Source organism: Oncorhynchus mykiss, chromosome 23, assembly GCF_057628025.1.
Source record: "Oncorhynchus mykiss isolate SJ-2025 chromosome 23, ASM5762802v1, whole genome shotgun sequence".
Classification (NCBI taxonomy): domain Eukaryota; kingdom Metazoa; phylum Chordata; class Actinopteri; order Salmoniformes; family Salmonidae; genus Oncorhynchus; species Oncorhynchus mykiss.
Window position 1 is genome coordinate 61,959,947 of NC_143044.1, and position 17,086 is coordinate 61,977,032.

Genomic DNA, 17,086 nt, shown 5'->3' on the forward strand with positions numbered 1-17,086 from the left:
AATAATGTTATAATGAACCTGTACAGGTGAGGAGACTGATAGATAATAATGTTATAATGAACCTGTACAGGTGAGGAGACTGATAGATAATAATGTTATAATGAACCTGTACAGGTGAGGAGACTGATAGATAATAATGTTATAATGAACCTGTACAGGTGAGGAGACTGATGACTCCTCAACAGACTGATAGATAATAATGTTATAATGAACCTGTACAGGTGAGGAGACTGATAGATAATAATGTTATAATGAACCTGTACAGGTGAGGAGACTGATAGATAATAATGTTATAATGAACCTGTACAGGTGAGGAGACTGATAGATAATAATGTTATAATGAACCTGTACAGGTGAGGAGACTGATAGATAATAATGTTATAATGAACCTGTACAGGTGAGGAGACTGATAGATAATAATGTTATAATGAACCTGTACAGGTGAGGAGACTGATAGATAATAATGTTATAATGAACCTGTACAGGTGAGGAGACTGATAGATAATAATGTTATAATGAACCTGTACAGGTGAGGAGACTGATAGATAATAATGTTATAATGAACCTGTACAGGTGAGGAGACTGATAGATAATAATGTTATAATGAACCTGTACAGGTGAGGAGACTGATAGATAATAATGTTATAATGAACCTGTACAGGTGAGGAGACTGATAGATAATAATGTTATAATGAACCTGTACAGGTGAGGAGACTGATAGATAATAATGTTATAATGAACCTGTACAGGTGAGGAGACTGATATATAATAATGTATAATGAACCTGTACAGGTGAGGAGACTGATAGATAATAATGTATAATGAACCTGTACAGGTGAGGAGACTGATAGATAATAATGTCATAATGAACCTGTACAGGTGAGGAGACTGATAGATAATAATGTCATAATGAACCTGTACAGGTGAGGAGACTGATAGATAATAATGTATAATGAACCTGTACAGGTGAGGAGACTGATAGATAATAATGTCATAATGAACCTGTACAGGTGAGGAGACTGATAGATAATAATGTATAATGAACCTGTACAGGTGAGGAGACTGATAGATAATAATGTCATAATGAACCTGTACAGGTGAGGAGACTGATAGATAATAATGTATAATGAACCTGTACAGGTGAGGAGACTGATAGATAATAATGTCATAATGAACCTGTACAGGTGAGGAGACTGATATATAATAATGTTATAATGAACCTGTACAGGTGAGGAGACTGATGACTCCTCAACAGACTGATAGATAATAATGTTATAATGAACCTGTACAGGTGAGGAGACTGATAGATAATAATGTTATAATGAACCTGTACAGGTGAGGAGACTGATAGATAATAATGTTATAATGAACCTGTACAGGTGAGGAGACTGATAGATAATAATGTTATAATGAACCTGTACAGGTGAGGAGACTGATGACTCCTCAACAGACTGATAGATAATAATGTTATAATGAACCTGTACAGGTGAGGAGACTGATAGATAATAATGTTATAATGAACCTGTACAGGTGAGGAGACTGATAGATAATAATGTTATAATGAACCTGTACAGGTGAGGAGACTGATAGATAATAATGTTATAATGAACCTGTACAGGTGAGGAGACTGATAGATAATAATGTTATAATGAACCTGTACAGGTGAGGAGACTGATAGATAATAATGTTATAATGAACCTGTACAGGTGAGGAGACTGATAGATAATAATGTTATAATGAACCTGTACAGGTGAGGAGACTGATAGATAATAATGTTATAATGAACCTGTACAGGTGAGGAGACTGATAGATAATAATGTTATAATGAACCTGTACAGGTGAGGAGACTGATAGATAATAATGTTATAATGAACCTGTACAGGTGAGGAGACTGATAGATAATAATGTTATAATGAACCTGTACAGGTGAGGAGACTGATAGATAATAATGTTATAATGAACCTGTACAGGTGAGGAGACTGATGACTCCTCAACAGACTGATAGATAACAATGTTATAATGAACCTGTACAGGTGAGGAGACTGATAGATAATAATGTTATAATGAACCTGTACAGGTGAGGAGACTGATAGATAATAATGTTATAATGAACCTGTACAGGTGAGGAGACTGATAGATAATAATGTTATAATGAACCTGTACAGGTGAGGAGACTGATAGATAACAATGTTATAATGAACCTGTACAGGTGAGGAGGCTCGGAGGGTGTTTGACGACGCCCAGCGGCTCCTCAACAGACTGATAGATAATAAGGGTCTCTGGGGGCGTGGCCTGGTGGGCTTCTGGCCCGCCCAGAGTGTAGGAGACGACATCCAGGTGTACGAACATGACGTCACACCTCGCTCCACTACGCCCCTCGCCACCTTCTACGGACTACGCCAACAGGTGAGTAGCACCTCGCCACCTTCTACGGACTACGCCAACAGGTGAGTTGCACCACGCCACCTTCTACGGACTATGCCAACAGGTGAGTAGCATCCCACTCCCCCCCTCGCCACCTTCTACGGACTACGCCAACAGGTGAGTAGCACCTCGCCACCTTCTACGGACTACGCCAACAGGTGAGTAGCACCTCGCCACCTTCTACGGACTACGCCAACAGGTGAGTAGCACCTCGCCACCTTCTACGGACTACGCCAACAGGTGAGTAGCACCTCGCCACCTTCTACGGACTACGCCAACAGGTGAGTAGCCCCTCGCCACCTTCTACGGACTACGCCAACAGGTGAGTAGCACCTCGCCACCTTCTACGGACTACGCCAACAGGTGAGTAGCCCCTCGCCACCTTCTACGGACTACGCCAACAGGTGAGTAGCCCCTCGCCACCTTCTACGGACTACGCCAACGGGTGAGTAGCCCCTCGCCACCTTCTATGGACTACGCCAACGGGTGAGTAGCACCTCGCCACCTTCTACGGACTACGCCAACAGGTGAGTAGCACCTCGCCACCTTCTACGGACTACGCCAACAGGTGAGTAGCAACACGCCACCTTCTACGGACTACGCCAACGGGTGAGTAGCCCCTCGCCACCTTCTATGGACTACGCCAACGGGTGAGTAGCACCTCGCCACCTTCTACGGACTACGCCAACAGGTGAGTAGCACCTCGCCACCTTCTACGGACTACGCCAACAGGTGAGTAGCAACACGCCACCTTCTACGGACTACGCCAACAGGTGAGTAGCCCCTCGCCACCTTCTACGGACTACGCCAACGGGTGAGTAGCACCTCGCCACCTTCTACGGACTACGCCAACAGGTGAGTAGCACCTCGCCACCTTCTACGGACTACGCCAACAGGTGAGTAGCAACACGCCACCTTCTACGGACTACGCCAACGGGTGAGTAGCCCCTCGCCACCTTCTATGGACTACGCCAACAGGTGAGTAGCACCTCGCCACCTTCTACGGACTACGCCAACAGGTGAGTTGCACCACGCCACCTTCTACGGACTATGCCAACAGGTGAGTAGCATCCCACTCCCCCCCTCGCCACCTTCTACGGACTACGCCAACAGGTGAGTAGCACCTCGCCACCTTCTACGGACTACGCCAACAGGTGAGTAGCACCTCGCCACCTTCTACGGACTACGCCAACAGGTGAGTAGCACCTCGCCACCTTCTACGGACTACGCCAACAGGTGAGTAGCACCTCGCCACCTTCTACGGACTACGCCAACAGGTGAGTAGCCCCTCGCCACCTTCTACGGACTACGCCAACAGGTGAGTAGCACCTCGCCACCTTCTACGGACTACGCCAACAGGTGAGTAGCCCCTCGCCACCTTCTACGGACTACGCCAACAGGTGAGTAGCCCCTCGCCACCTTCTACGGACTACGCCAACGGGTGAGTAGCCCCTCGCCACCTTCTATGGACTACGCCAACGGGTGAGTAGCACCTCGCCACCTTCTACGGACTACGCCAACAGGTGAGTAGCACCTCGCCACCTTCTACGGACTACGCCAACAGGTGAGTAGCAACACGCCACCTTCTACGGACTACGCCAACGGGTGAGTAGCCCCTCGCCACCTTCTATGGACTACGCCAACGGGTGAGTAGCACCTCGCCACCTTCTACGGACTACGCCAACAGGTGAGTAGCACCTCGCCACCTTCTACGGACTACGCCAACAGGTGAGTAGCAACACGCCACCTTCTACGGACTACGCCAACAGGTGAGTAGCCCCTCGCCACCTTCTACGGACTACGCCAACGGGTGAGTAGCACCTCGCCACCTTCTACGGACTACGCCAACAGGTGAGTAGCACCTCGCCACCTTCTACGGACTACGCCAACAGGTGAGTAGCAACACGCCACCTTCTACGGACTACGCCAACGGGTGAGTAGCACCTCGCCACCTTCTATGGACTACGCCAACAGGTGAGTAAGCAGGGAGATCTGGAACAGGGTGTTAGTTCATGGTGTGTGGGGGGGCGGGGTCTGTGTGTGTGTGGGCGGGGTCTGTGTGCGTCTGTGTTCAATTAATTTCCATTTATAAATCTATAACAAGTAGGGCTGTCCACGACAAAAAAATAAATCTTGGTCGACCCAGAATCATCTGTTCTTTTCGACCAATCGGTTGATCTAAATGTTAAAACGTATTTTTCCATATTTAGAAACATCCTGTGTGTTTTAATCAAATCAACTACATTCACTGAGCTGGTCTGATGCTTTAAGCACACTGTTTGAGGAAATAATTCAGACACACTTCACTCGAGGGATTCCGACCAGCAATTGATTTGATTGCTGCTCGGTGTCAAACAAAACAGCTAGTGACTGTGTGACTAGAACACGCTGTCTCTCTCTCCTCCCTGATGTCTCTCTCTCCTCCCTGCTGTCTCTCTCTCCTCCCTGCTGTCTCTCGCTCCTCCCTGCTGTCTCTCTCTCCTCCCTGCTGTCTCTCTCTCCTCCCTGCTGTCTCTCTCTCCTCCCTGCTGTCTCTCTCTCCTCCCTGCTGTCTCTCTCTCCTCCCTGATGTCTCTCTCTCCTCCCTGCTGTCTCTCGCTCCTCCCTGCTGTCTCTCTCTCCTCCCTGCTGTCTCTCTCTCCTCCCTGCTGTCTCTCTCTCCTCCCTGCTGTCTCTCTCTCCTCCCTGCTGTCTCTCTCTCCTCCCAGCTGTCTCTCTCTCCTCCCAGCTGTCTTTCTCTCCTCCCCGCTGTCTCTCTCTCCTCCCCGATGTCTCTCTCCTCCCTGCTGTCTCTCTCTCCTCCCTGCTGTCTCTCTCTCCTCCCAGCTGTCTCTCTCTCCTCCCTGCTGTCTCTCTCTCCTCCCTGTTGTCTCTCTCTCCTCCCAGCTGTCTCTCTCTCCTCCCTGCTGTCTCTCTCTCCTCCCAGCTGTCTTTCTCTCCTCCCCGCTGTCTCTCTCTCCTCCCAGCTGTCTCTCTCTCCTCCCTGCTGTCTCTCTCTCCTCCCAGCTGTCTCTCTCTCCTCCCAGCTGTCTCTCTCTCCTCCCTGCTGTCTCTCTCTCCTCCCTGCTGTCTCTCTCTCCTCCCTGCTGTCTCTCTCTCCTCCCTGCTGTCTCTCTCTCCTCCCAGCTGTCTTTCTCTCCTCCCCGCTGTCTCTCTCTCCTCCCAGCTGTCTCTCTCTCCTCCCAGCTGTCTCTCTCTCCTCCCTGCTGTCTCTCTCTCCTCCCTGCTGTCTCTCTCTCCTCCCTGCTGTCTCTCTCTCCTCCCTGCTGTCTCTCTCTCCTCCCTGCTGTCTCTCTCTCCTCCCTGCTGTCTCTCTCTCTCCTCCCTGCTGTCTCTCTCTCTCCTCCCTGCTGTCTCTCTCTCTCCTCCCTGCTGTCTCTCTCTCTCCTCCCTGCTGTCTCTAGGCCTCTATAATGGATTAGTCCACTGAGACAGGCCTCTATAATGGATTAGTTGACTGAGACAGACCTCTATAATGGATTAGTCTACTGAGACAGACCTCTATAATGGATTAGTCCACTGAGACAGGTCTCTATAATGGATTAGTCCACTGAGACAGGCCTCTATAATGGATTAGTCTACTGAGACAGACCTCTATAATGGATTAGTCTACTGAGACAGGCCTCTATAATGGATTAGTCCACTGAGACAGGCCTCTATAATGGATTAGTCCACTGAGACAGGTCTCTATAATGGATTAGTCTACTGAGACAGACCTCTATAATGGATTAGTCTACTGAGACAGACCTCTATAATGGATTAGTCTACTGAGACAGACCTCTATAATGGATTAGTCCACTGAGACAGGCCTCTATAATGGATTAGTCTACTGAGACAGACCTCTATAATGGATTAGTCTACTCAGACAGACCTCTATAATGGATTAGTCCACTGAGACAGACCTCTATAATGGATTAGTCCACTGAGACAGACCTCTATAATGGATTAGTCCACTGAGACAGGCCTCTATAATGGATTAGTCCACTGAGACAGGCCTCTATAATGGATTAGTCTACTGAGACAGGCCTCTATAATGGATTAGTCTACTCAGACAGACCTCTATAATGGATTAGTCCACTGAGACAGGCCTCTATAATGGATTAGTCCACTGAGACAGACCTCTATAATGGATTAGTCCACTGAGACAGACCTCTATAATGATTAGTCCACTGAGACAGACCTCTATAATGGATTAGTCCACTGAGACAGACCTCTATAATGATTAGTCCACTGAGACAGACCTCTATAATGGATTAGTCCACTGAGACAGACCTCTATAATGGATTAGTCCACTGAGACAGGCCTCTATAATGGATTAGTCTACTGAGACAGGCCTCTATAATGGATTAGTCTACTCAGACAGACCTCTATAATGGATTAGTCCACTGAGACAGACCTCTATAATGGATTAGTCTACTGAGACAGACCTCTATAATGGATCAGTCCACTGAGACAGGCCTCCACAATGGATTAGTCCACTCTGACAGGCCTCTACAATGGATTAGTCCACTGAGACAGGTCTCTATAATGGATTAGTCCACTGAGACAGGCCTCTATAATGGATTAGTCTACTGAGACAGACCTCTATAATGGATCAGTCCACTGAGACAGGCCTCCACAATGGATCAGTCCACTGAGACAGGCCTCCACAATGGATTAGTCCACTCTGACAGGCCTCTACAATGGATTAGTCCACTGAGACAGGCCTCCACAATGGATTAGTCCACTAACAGGCCTCTGTAATGGATTAGTCCACTCTGACAGGCCTCTACAATGGATTAGTCCACTGAGACAGACCTCTATAATGGATTAGTCCACTGAGTCAGGCCTCTATAATGGATTAGTCCACTTAGACAGGCCTCCGCAATGGATTAGTCCATTCAGACATGAGCCAATCAGAAAGGTGTCTTGTACACCAATTGTTTAGATTTTGTTGCTACTGCTCGACTTAAAGACATCTGGGTCGACCAACAGTCTATGGACCAATCAATGGAAACAGACTAATTGGGGTCAACCCTAACAACAAGCATGTATTGTAAGATAACTGTGTTTGTCTTGTAGGCAGAGAAGGACAGTGCCAGCTCAGACCCCTACTACTGCCTGTCCGACTTCGTGGCCCCGAGGGCCAGCCGTGTGTCTGACTACATGGGGATGTTTGCTGTAGCTGTGTTCGGAGCGGAGGAGCTGAGCAAACAGTTTGAGACCCAGGGAGACGACTACAACAGTATCATGGTGAAGGCTCTGGCTGATCGCCTGGCTGAGGTACGGACTTTAGTGTCACTATACTGACACCTGGCTGAGGACTCTAGTGTTACTATACTGACACCTGGCTGAGGTATGGACTCTAGTGTCACTATACTGAGGTATGGACTCTAGTGTTACTATACTGAGGTATGGACTCTAGTGTCACTATACTGAGGTATGGACTCTAGTGTCACTATACTGAGGTACGGACTCTAGTGTCACTATACTGAGGTATGGACTCTAGTGTCACTATACTGACACCTGGCTGAGGACTCTAGTGTCACTATACTGACACCTGGCTGATGTATATGTGACAGACTGATAACTACAGCCCAATAGGAAGCCATACATGACATACTGATAACTACAGCCCAATAGGAAGCCATACGTGACAGACTGATAACTACAGCCCAATAGGAAGCCATACATGACAGACTGATAACTACAGCCCAATAGGAAGCCATACGTGACAGACTGATAACTACAGCCCAATAGGAAGCCATACATGACAGACTGATAACTACAGGCCAATAGGAAGTCCCTAACAGGCCAGGTGAACAGTGACATTAGAGTCCATGAGAAGCTAAAGGTCTGTGTGTCTCCCCGTCCACCAGGCGTTTGCCGAGGAGCTCCACGCCAGGGTGCGTAGGGAGCTGTGGGGCTACAGCGTGGAGGAGAACCTCCCGACTGAGGACATGCACAGGATCCGTTACGAGGGCATCAGGCCAGCCGCAGGATACCCCTCCCAACCCGACCACACTGAGAAGACCGCCATGTGGACGCTGGGCGAGGTAGAGGAGAAGACGGGTAAGGCCTCTTCCTCTCACCTCCTCTCCCTTTCATCTGATCTGATCTGAAACATCTGACCAGGTGAAAGACAGTCTAACGAGGAGCTTCCAAACCATATTGTTTCCACCTGTCCAGATGAATGTCTAATTGACAGTCTAGCGAGGAGCTTCCAAACCATACTGTTTCCACCTGTCCAGATGAATGTCTAATTGACAGTCTAACGAGGAGCTTCCAAACCATATTGTTTCCACCTGTCCAGATGAATGTCTAATTGACAGTCTAACGAGGAGCTTCTAAACCATACTGTTTCCACCTGTCCAGATGAATGTCTAATTGACAGTCTAACGAGGAGCTTCTAAACCATATTGTTTCCACCTGTCCAGATGAATGTCTAATTGACAGTCTAACGAGGAGCTTCCAAACCATATTGTTTCCACCTGTCCAGATGAATGTCTAATTGACAGTCTAGCGAGGAGCTTCCAAACCAAACTGTTTCCACCTGTCCAGATGAATATCTAATTGACAGTCTAACGAGGAGCTTCCAAACCATATTGTTTCCACCTGTCCAGATGAATGTCTAATTGACAGTCTAACGAGGAGCTTCCAACCCCATGTTGTTTCCACCTGTCCAGTCTTTTCCTATCAGTGCAGATTCATGTCTAATTGAGATGGGGATGGGGGGGGGGGTAGGTAGAGTAGTTTCTGCATTATAGACTTCTTTCTGTGTTGGTTGGCTTTTATGACTGATGACGACCCCCAAAATCCCAGCCGCTTGAGGAAGTCTCTAAATGAGGTTTCGACGATGATGATGTCTGATGTTTTTCCAGGTATCAAGTTGACTGAGTCTCTGGCCATGACCCCAGCAGCAGCTGTCTCCGGGCTGTACTTCTCTCACCCTAAAGCTACCTACTTCGCAGTGGGAAAGATCACCAGAGAACAGGTACTGATACAGGCTCAGGATGGGATTCATTTGTTTTATTTGTTATGTAAATGACTAACAACCCACCACAAGGGGGGCGCTGTTTTCAAACCCCACTGACACTTGGGCCTAAGGCACTGTTCATCCTAAGTTCAAGAGGCGTCACTACAGTCCTTGGTTCAAATCCTGTCTAACTGTCTAAAAGCTCTGTAGTTGTGTATTTGGTGTGCTAATTTAGTAGCACGTTAGCCTATCTAGCGAAGTGGTTCGCTTCTTCCAAAATCAAGCGTTCGCTTCAGTGACAGCAGAGAATGCCCTCCTGAATCACGAGCCTTGCTGTCTAATATATATATATGTTTTGTGCATGCAGCAAACTGAGTAGCATTTTTTTGTGTACTTGTATAGTTTAAGTCAGAAACTGTCCAAAATGCGCTCGTTAACATTTAGTTAGCGTTCTCTATAGGATTTTACATGTACTTGGGGCGGCAGGTAGCCTAGTGGTTAGAGCGTTGGGCCAGTAACCAGCAGGTAGCCTAGTGGTTAGAGCGTTGGACTAGTAACCAGCAGGTAGCCTAGTGGTTAGAGCGTTGGACTAGTAACCAGCAGGTAGCCTAGTGGTTAGAGCGTTGGACTAGTAACCAGCAGGTTGCCTAGTGGTTAGAGCGTTGGGCCAGTAACCAGCAGGTAGCCTATTGGTTAGAGCGTTGGACTAGTAACCAGCAGGTAGCCTAGTGGTTAGAGTGTTGGACTAGTAACCAGCAGGTAGCCTAGTGGTTAGAGTGTTGGACTAGTAACCAGCAGGTAGCCTAGTGGTTAGAGCAGGTAGCCTAGTGGTTAGAGTGTTGGGCCAGTAACCAGCAGGTAGCCTAGTGGTTAGAGCGTTGGACTAGTAACCAGCAGGTAGCCTAGTGGTTAGAGTGTTGGACTAGTAACCAGCAGGTAGCCTAGTGGTTAGAGTGTTGGGTTAGTAACCAGCAGGTAGCCTAGTGGTTAGAGTGTTGGACTAGTAACCAGCAGGTAGCCTAGTGGTTAGAGCGTTGGGCCAGTAACCAGCAGGTAGCCTAGTGGTTAGAGCGTCGGGCCAGTAACCAGCAGGTAGCCTAGTGGTTAGAGTGTTGGGTCAGTAACCAGCAGGTAGCCTAGTGGTTATAGTGTTGGGCAAGTAACCAGCAGGTAGCCTAGTGGTTAGAGTGTTGGGTCAGTAACCTGAAAGGTTGCTGGATCGAATCCCCCGAGCTGACAAGGTAAAACTCTGTCGTTCTGCCCCTGAACAAGGCAGGTAACCTCCACGGTTCCCCGGTAGGCCGTCATTGTAAAATAACAATGTGTTCTTAACTGACAGCCATCTCCAAGCACCCGTCAGTCTATATACTACCGTTCATACAGAGACAGTGTTCTGCCAGCATCATCATTAGACTAGAATAGGTTCATTTGAGCAGTGTGGGTGTCGCATACCCGCTGTCGTGAGGGTCAGGGATGCCACCGTCGTGAGGGTCAGGGATGCTACCGTCGTGAGGGTCAGGGATGCCCACCGTCGTGAGGGTCAGGGATGCCACCGTCGTGAGGGTTAGGGATGCCACCGTCGTGAGGGTCAGGGATGCCACCGTCGTGAGGGTCAGGGATGCCACCGTCGTGAGGGTCAGGGATGCCACCGTCGTGAGGGTCAGGGATGCTACCGTCGTGAGGGTCAGGGATGCCACCGTCGTGAGGGTCAGGGATGCCACCGTCGTGAGGGTCAGGGATGCCCGCCGTCGTGAGGGTCAGGGATGCCCGCCGTCGTGAGGGTCAGGGATGCCACCGTCGTGAGGGTCAGGGATGCCACCGTCGTGAGGGTCAGGGATGCCCGCCGTCGTGAGGGTCAGGGATGCTACCGTCGTGGAGGTCAGGGATCAAATCAAATTTATTTATATAGCCCAGCTGATATCTCAAAGTGCTGTATCGACACCCAGCCTAAAACCCCAAACAGCAAGCAATGCAGGTGTAGAAGCACGGTGGCTAGGAAAAACTCCCTAGAAAGGCCAAAACCTAGGAAGAAACCTAGAGAGGAACAAGGCTATGTGGGGTGGCCAGTCCTCTTCTGGCTGTGCCGGGTGGAGATTATAACAGAACATGGCCAAGATGTTCAAATGTTCATAAATGACCAGCATGGTCCAATAATAATCAGGCAGAACAGTTGAAACTGGAGCAGCAGCACGGCCGGGTGGACTGGGGACAGCAAGGAGTCATCATGTAAGGTAGTCAGTCCTGAGGCATGGTCCTAGGGCTCAGGTCCTCCGAGAGAGAGAAAGAAAGAGAGAATTAGAGAGAGCATATGTGGGGTGGCCAGTCCTCTTCTGGCTGTGCCGGGTGGAGATTATAACAGAACATGGCCAAGATGTTCAAATGTTCATAAATGACCAGCATGGTCGAATAATAATAATAAGGCAGAACAGTTGAAACTGGAGCAGCAGCACAGTCAGGTGGACTGGGGACAGCAAGGAGTCATCATGTCAGGTAGTCAGTCCTGAGGCATGGTCCTAGGGCTCAGGTCCTCCGAGAGAGAGAAGGAGAGAATTAGAGAGAGCACACATAAATTCACACAGGACACCGAATAGGACAGGAGAAGTACTCCAGATATAACAAACTGACCCTAGCCCCCCGACACAAACTACGGCAGCATAAATACTGGAGGCTGAGACAGGAGGGGTCAGGAGACACTGTGGCCCCATCCGAGGACACCCCCGTCGTGAGGGTCAGGGATGCCGCCGTCGTGAGGGTCAGGGATGCCACCGTCGTGAGGGTCAGGGATGCCCGCCGTCGTGAGGGTCAGGGATGCCACCGCCGCGCTAAAGTTGTACTCATAAATATTGTTCAAGGTTGGCAGGTCTGTACTCGTCTCATCACCTACTTGGTATGTCATGACATTATGTTAATGGGGTTAATGTCTGGTATGTCATGACATTATGCTTATGTCTGGTATGTCATGACATTATATTAATGGGGTTAATGGTTGGTATGTCATGGCATTATGTTAATGGTGTTATTTCATGGCATTAAGTTAATGTGTGGTATGTCATGACATTATGTTAATGTTTTTTATGGTAGGTATGTCATGACATTATGTTAATGGTGTTAATGTGTGGGATGTCATGACATTATGTTAATGGTTAATGTTAATGGTGTTGATGTGTGGTATGTAATGACATTATGTTAATGAGCGGTATGTCATGACATGTTAATGTTAATGGTGTTCATGGCTGGTATGTCATGGCATTATGTTAATGTGTGGTATGTAATTATGTTAATGGTAATGTGTGGTATGTCATGACATTATGTTAATGGTAATGTTTGGTATGTCTTGACATTATGTTAATGGTAATGTGTGGTATGTCATGACATTATGTTAATGGTAATGTGTGGTATGTCATGACATTATGTTAATGGTAATGTGTGGTATGTCATGACATTATGTTAATGGTAATGTGTGGTATGTCATGACATTATGTTAATGGGGTTAATGGTTGGTATGTCATGACATTATGTTAATGGGGTTAATGGTTGGTATGTCATGACATTATGTTAATGAGGTTAATGTCTGGTATGTCATGACATTATGCTTATGTCTGGTATGTCATGACATTATATTAATGGTGGTAATGTGTGGTATGTCATGACATTATGTTAATGGGGTTAATGGTTGGTATGTCATGACATTATGTTAATGAGGTTAATGTCTGGTATGTCATGACATTATGCTTATGTCTGGTATGTCATGACATTATATTAATGGTGGTAATGTGTGGTATGTCATGACATATTAATGGTGTTAATGGTTGGTATGTCATGACATTATGTTAATGGGGTTAATGTCTGGTATGTAATGACATTATATTAATGGTGTTAATGTGTGGTATGTTGTGACATTGTTAATGTGTGGTATGTCATTATGTTAATGTGTGGTATGTCATGACATTGTTACTGTGTGGTATGTCATTATGTTAATGCCTGGTATGTCATGACATGGTGTTAATGTGGGGTATGTCATGTTAATGGTGTTAATATGTGGTATGTAATGACATTATGTTAATGTGTGGTATGTTATGACATTATGTTAATGTGTGGTATGACATGATGTTAAGGTGTGGTATGTCATGGCATTATGTTAATGCCTGGTATGGTGTTAATGTGGGGTATGTCATGGCATTATGTTAATGATGTTAATGGCTGGTATTAACCATTAATGTGTGGTATGTCATGACATTATGTTATGTCATGACATGATGTTAAGGTGTGGTATGTCATGGCATTATGTTAATGCCTGGTATGTCATGACGTTAAGGTGTGGTATGTCATGCCATTATGTTAATGATGTTAATGGCTGGTATTAACCATTAATGTGTGGTATGTCATGACATTATGTTAATGGTTTTAATGGTAGGTATGTCATGACATTATGTTAATGGTTGTAAATGTGTGGGATGTCATGACATTATGTTAATGGTGTTATGTAATGTCATTATGGTAATGTGTGGGATGTCATGACATTGTTATTTTTTTTAACCAGGCAAGTCAGTTAAGAACAAATTCTTATTTTCAATGACGGCCTGGGAACAGTGGGTTAACTGCCTGTTCAGGGACAGAACGACAGATTTGTACCTTGTCAGCTCGGGGGTTTGAACTTGCAACCTTCCAGTTACTAGTCCAACGCTCTAACCACTAGGCTACCCTGACGCCCCGGTGGTATATTAACGTGTGGTATATTAACGTGTGGTATGTTAATGTGTGGTATGTTAATGTGTGGTATATTAATGTGTGGTATATTAACGTGTGGTATGTTAATGTGTGTATGTTAATGTGTGGTATGTTAATGTGTGTATGTTAATGTGTGGTATGTTAATGTGTGGTATGTTAATGTGTGTATGTTAATGTGTGGTATGTTAATGTCTGGTTGTCTTGACATTATGTTAATGTGTGGTATGTTAATGTCTGGTTGTCTTGACATTATGTTAATGTGTGGTATGTTAATGTCTGGTTTGTCTTGACATTATGTTAATGTGTGGTATGTTAATGTGTGGTATGTTAATGTGTGGTATGTTAATGTCTGGTTGTCTTGACATTATGTTAATGTGTGGTATGTTAATGTCTGGTTTGTCTTGACATTATGTTAATGTGTGTATGTTAATGTGTGGTATGTTAATGTCTGGTTGTCTTGACATTATGTTAATGTGTGGTATGTTAATGTGTGGTATGTTAATGTGTGGTATGTTAATGTGTGGTATATTAACGTGTGGTATGTTAATGTGTGTATGTTAATGTCTGGTTGTCTTGACATTATGTTAATGTGTGTATGTTAATGTGCGTATGTTAATGTGTGGTATGTTAATGTCTGGTTGTCTTGACATTATGTTAATGTGTGGTATGTTAATGTCTGGTTGTCTTGACATTATGTTAATGTGTGGTATGTTAATGTCTGGTTTGTCTTGACATTATGTTAATGTGTGGTATGTTAATGTCTGGTTTGTCTTGACATTATGTTAATGTGTGGTATGTCATGTTACCACAGGTGGAGGACTATGCTGGGAGGAAAGAGATGCCAGTGTCTGAGGTGGAACGCTGGCTGGGGCCAATCCTGGGCTACGACACTGACTGACAGTGATACTTCAACCAATCCTGGGCCACGACACTGACTGACAGTGATACTTCAACCAATCCTGGGCCACGACACTAATGCATCCACAACCACTACCTAGAAAACAGAGGCGCTGCTCAATGGTCATGTCTAGATGGGATACAGCTTTTGTCAAATTGACGTCAAAAGTTGACAAATTCTAACCCTTTTCCCAACCTTAACCCAATTCTCCCTAACCTGCTACGTTAATTCTCCCTAACCTGCTACGTTAGTTCTCCCTAACCTGCTACGTTAATTCTCCCTAACCTGCTACGTTAAATCTCCCTAACCTGCTACTTTAATTCTCCCCTAACCTAATACGTTAATTCTCCCCTAACCTGCTACGTTAATTCTCCCTAACCTGCTACGTTAATTCTCCCTAACCTGCTATGTTAGTTCTCCCTAACCTGCTACGTTAATTCTCCCTAACCTGCTACGTTAATTCTCCCTAACCTGCTACGTTAGTTCTCCCAAACCTGCTACTTTAGTTCTCCCTGACCTGCTACGTTAGTTCTCCCAAACCTGCTACGTTAATTCTCCCAAACCTGCTACGTTAATTCTCCCAAACCTGCTACGTTAATTCTCCCAAACCTGCTACGTTAATTCTCCCAAACCTGCTACGTTAGTTCTCCCAAGCCTGCTACGTTAATTCTCCCTGACCTGCTACGTTAATTCTCCCAAACCTGCTACGTTAGTTCTCCCAAACCTGCTACATTCATTCTCCCAAACCTGCTACGTTAATTCTCCCAAACCTGCTACGTTAATTCTCCCAAACCTGCTACGTTAATTCTCCCAAACCTGCTACGTTAATTCTTCCAAACCTTCTACGTTAATTCTCCCAAACCTGCTACGTTAGTTCTCCCAAGCCTGCTACGTTAATTCTCCCTGACCTGCTACGTTAATTCTCCCAAACCTGCTACGTTAATTCTCCCAAACCTGCTACGTTAGTTCTCCCAAACCTGCTACCTTAATTCTCCCAAACCTGCTACGTTAATTCTCCCAAACCTGCTACGTTAATTCTCCCTAACCTGCTACGTTAGTTCTCCCAAACCTGCTACGTTAGTTCTCCCAAACCTGCTACGTTAGTTCTCCCAAACCTGTTACGTTAATGCTCCTAACTTGCTACAAAAAGTAAATTCTGAAAAAGTCTGCATCCCTTCTAGACCCTGCTTAGGGCCAGATAATAAAAAGAAACTTACACTTCAAGTGAATCAAGGCTCAACTTGAAAAAAATAAGTTTATTTTTTATAGCTATTTTCAAAATGACCACCTGTCAGTTAAGAAATGGAGTAGTTTTTATATGGTCTAACATTTTACAGTTTTAATATAACAACTGTTGCCAATGTCATTTATACTTTATTCTGGCAATCACAATCTTAGAATTGAATAATTAACAGATACATGTGGTTTAATTTCAGAATTTGATCATTAGGGACATATTAGGTTCTAGAAGACGTTCATTTCCTCAGCAGTTTTTTATTTGAGATTGTATTTATGCTAATTAGATACAACTTGTTTACAAAATTTATAATTAGTAAAAATGGTCTTCATCACAAAATGTACACTTACTTGACACGCCATATTATTGTCTAAACCTCTATTAAAAAGGTACTTGTTTTTATGAATGGTTATTGTAAATTACGGATTTGAATGATTTGTCTTTAAAGAAATGTGCCAAAAACTATTGACTGACCAGTTATCATTGTCATTTTGCAATGTTATCGATTTATCCTGGAGGTGTCCACTATTTCTGAAAAGAAGTAGTGATTTATTTTATTTTATGAATGTTCTGAGATTACAGTGTTTGATCTGGAACCATATTCATTTAGTATAAAATAATTGACTCAGTATGTGGCTCTGTCTTGATGTCTGTTGCATTATATGATTACAAGACAACACTAGCTACAGGCTCTTAACAATATACTATATTGGCTGGCCTTGTATTGAAATATTGATTGATTAGTTGGTTGGTTGATCGGGATATGCCTCCCGTGATAAAACAGCAACATTCCTGACATACCTCAAGCTAATCCTATTTTAACGATTTTTTTAATGACTCAATC

The 17,086-nt window shown here is 45.3% G+C and overlaps 1 protein-coding gene across 5 annotated transcripts in view; it reads left to right on the forward strand.

Annotated features, from left to right (window-relative positions):
- mtr (5-methyltetrahydrofolate-homocysteine methyltransferase) overlaps window positions 1-16,871 on the forward strand; it is a 58,886-nt gene extending 42,015 nt beyond the window's left edge. For all 5 annotated transcript variants that reach the window (XM_090217874.1, XM_090217875.1, XM_090217878.1 and 2 more), the window contains 5 exons: window positions 2,210-2,406; window positions 7,486-7,686; window positions 8,283-8,475; window positions 9,285-9,397; window positions 14,919-16,871. In XM_090217874.1, coding sequence (XP_090074000.1) covers window positions 2,210-2,406; window positions 7,486-7,686; window positions 8,283-8,475; window positions 9,285-9,397; window positions 14,919-15,005 — 791 coding nt within the window. In that variant the 3' untranslated portion in view covers window positions 15,006-16,871. The remainder of the gene's footprint in view (window positions 1-2,209; window positions 2,407-7,485; window positions 7,687-8,282; window positions 8,476-9,284; window positions 9,398-14,918) is intronic.
- Window positions 16,872-17,086: the final 215 nt, after the last annotated feature.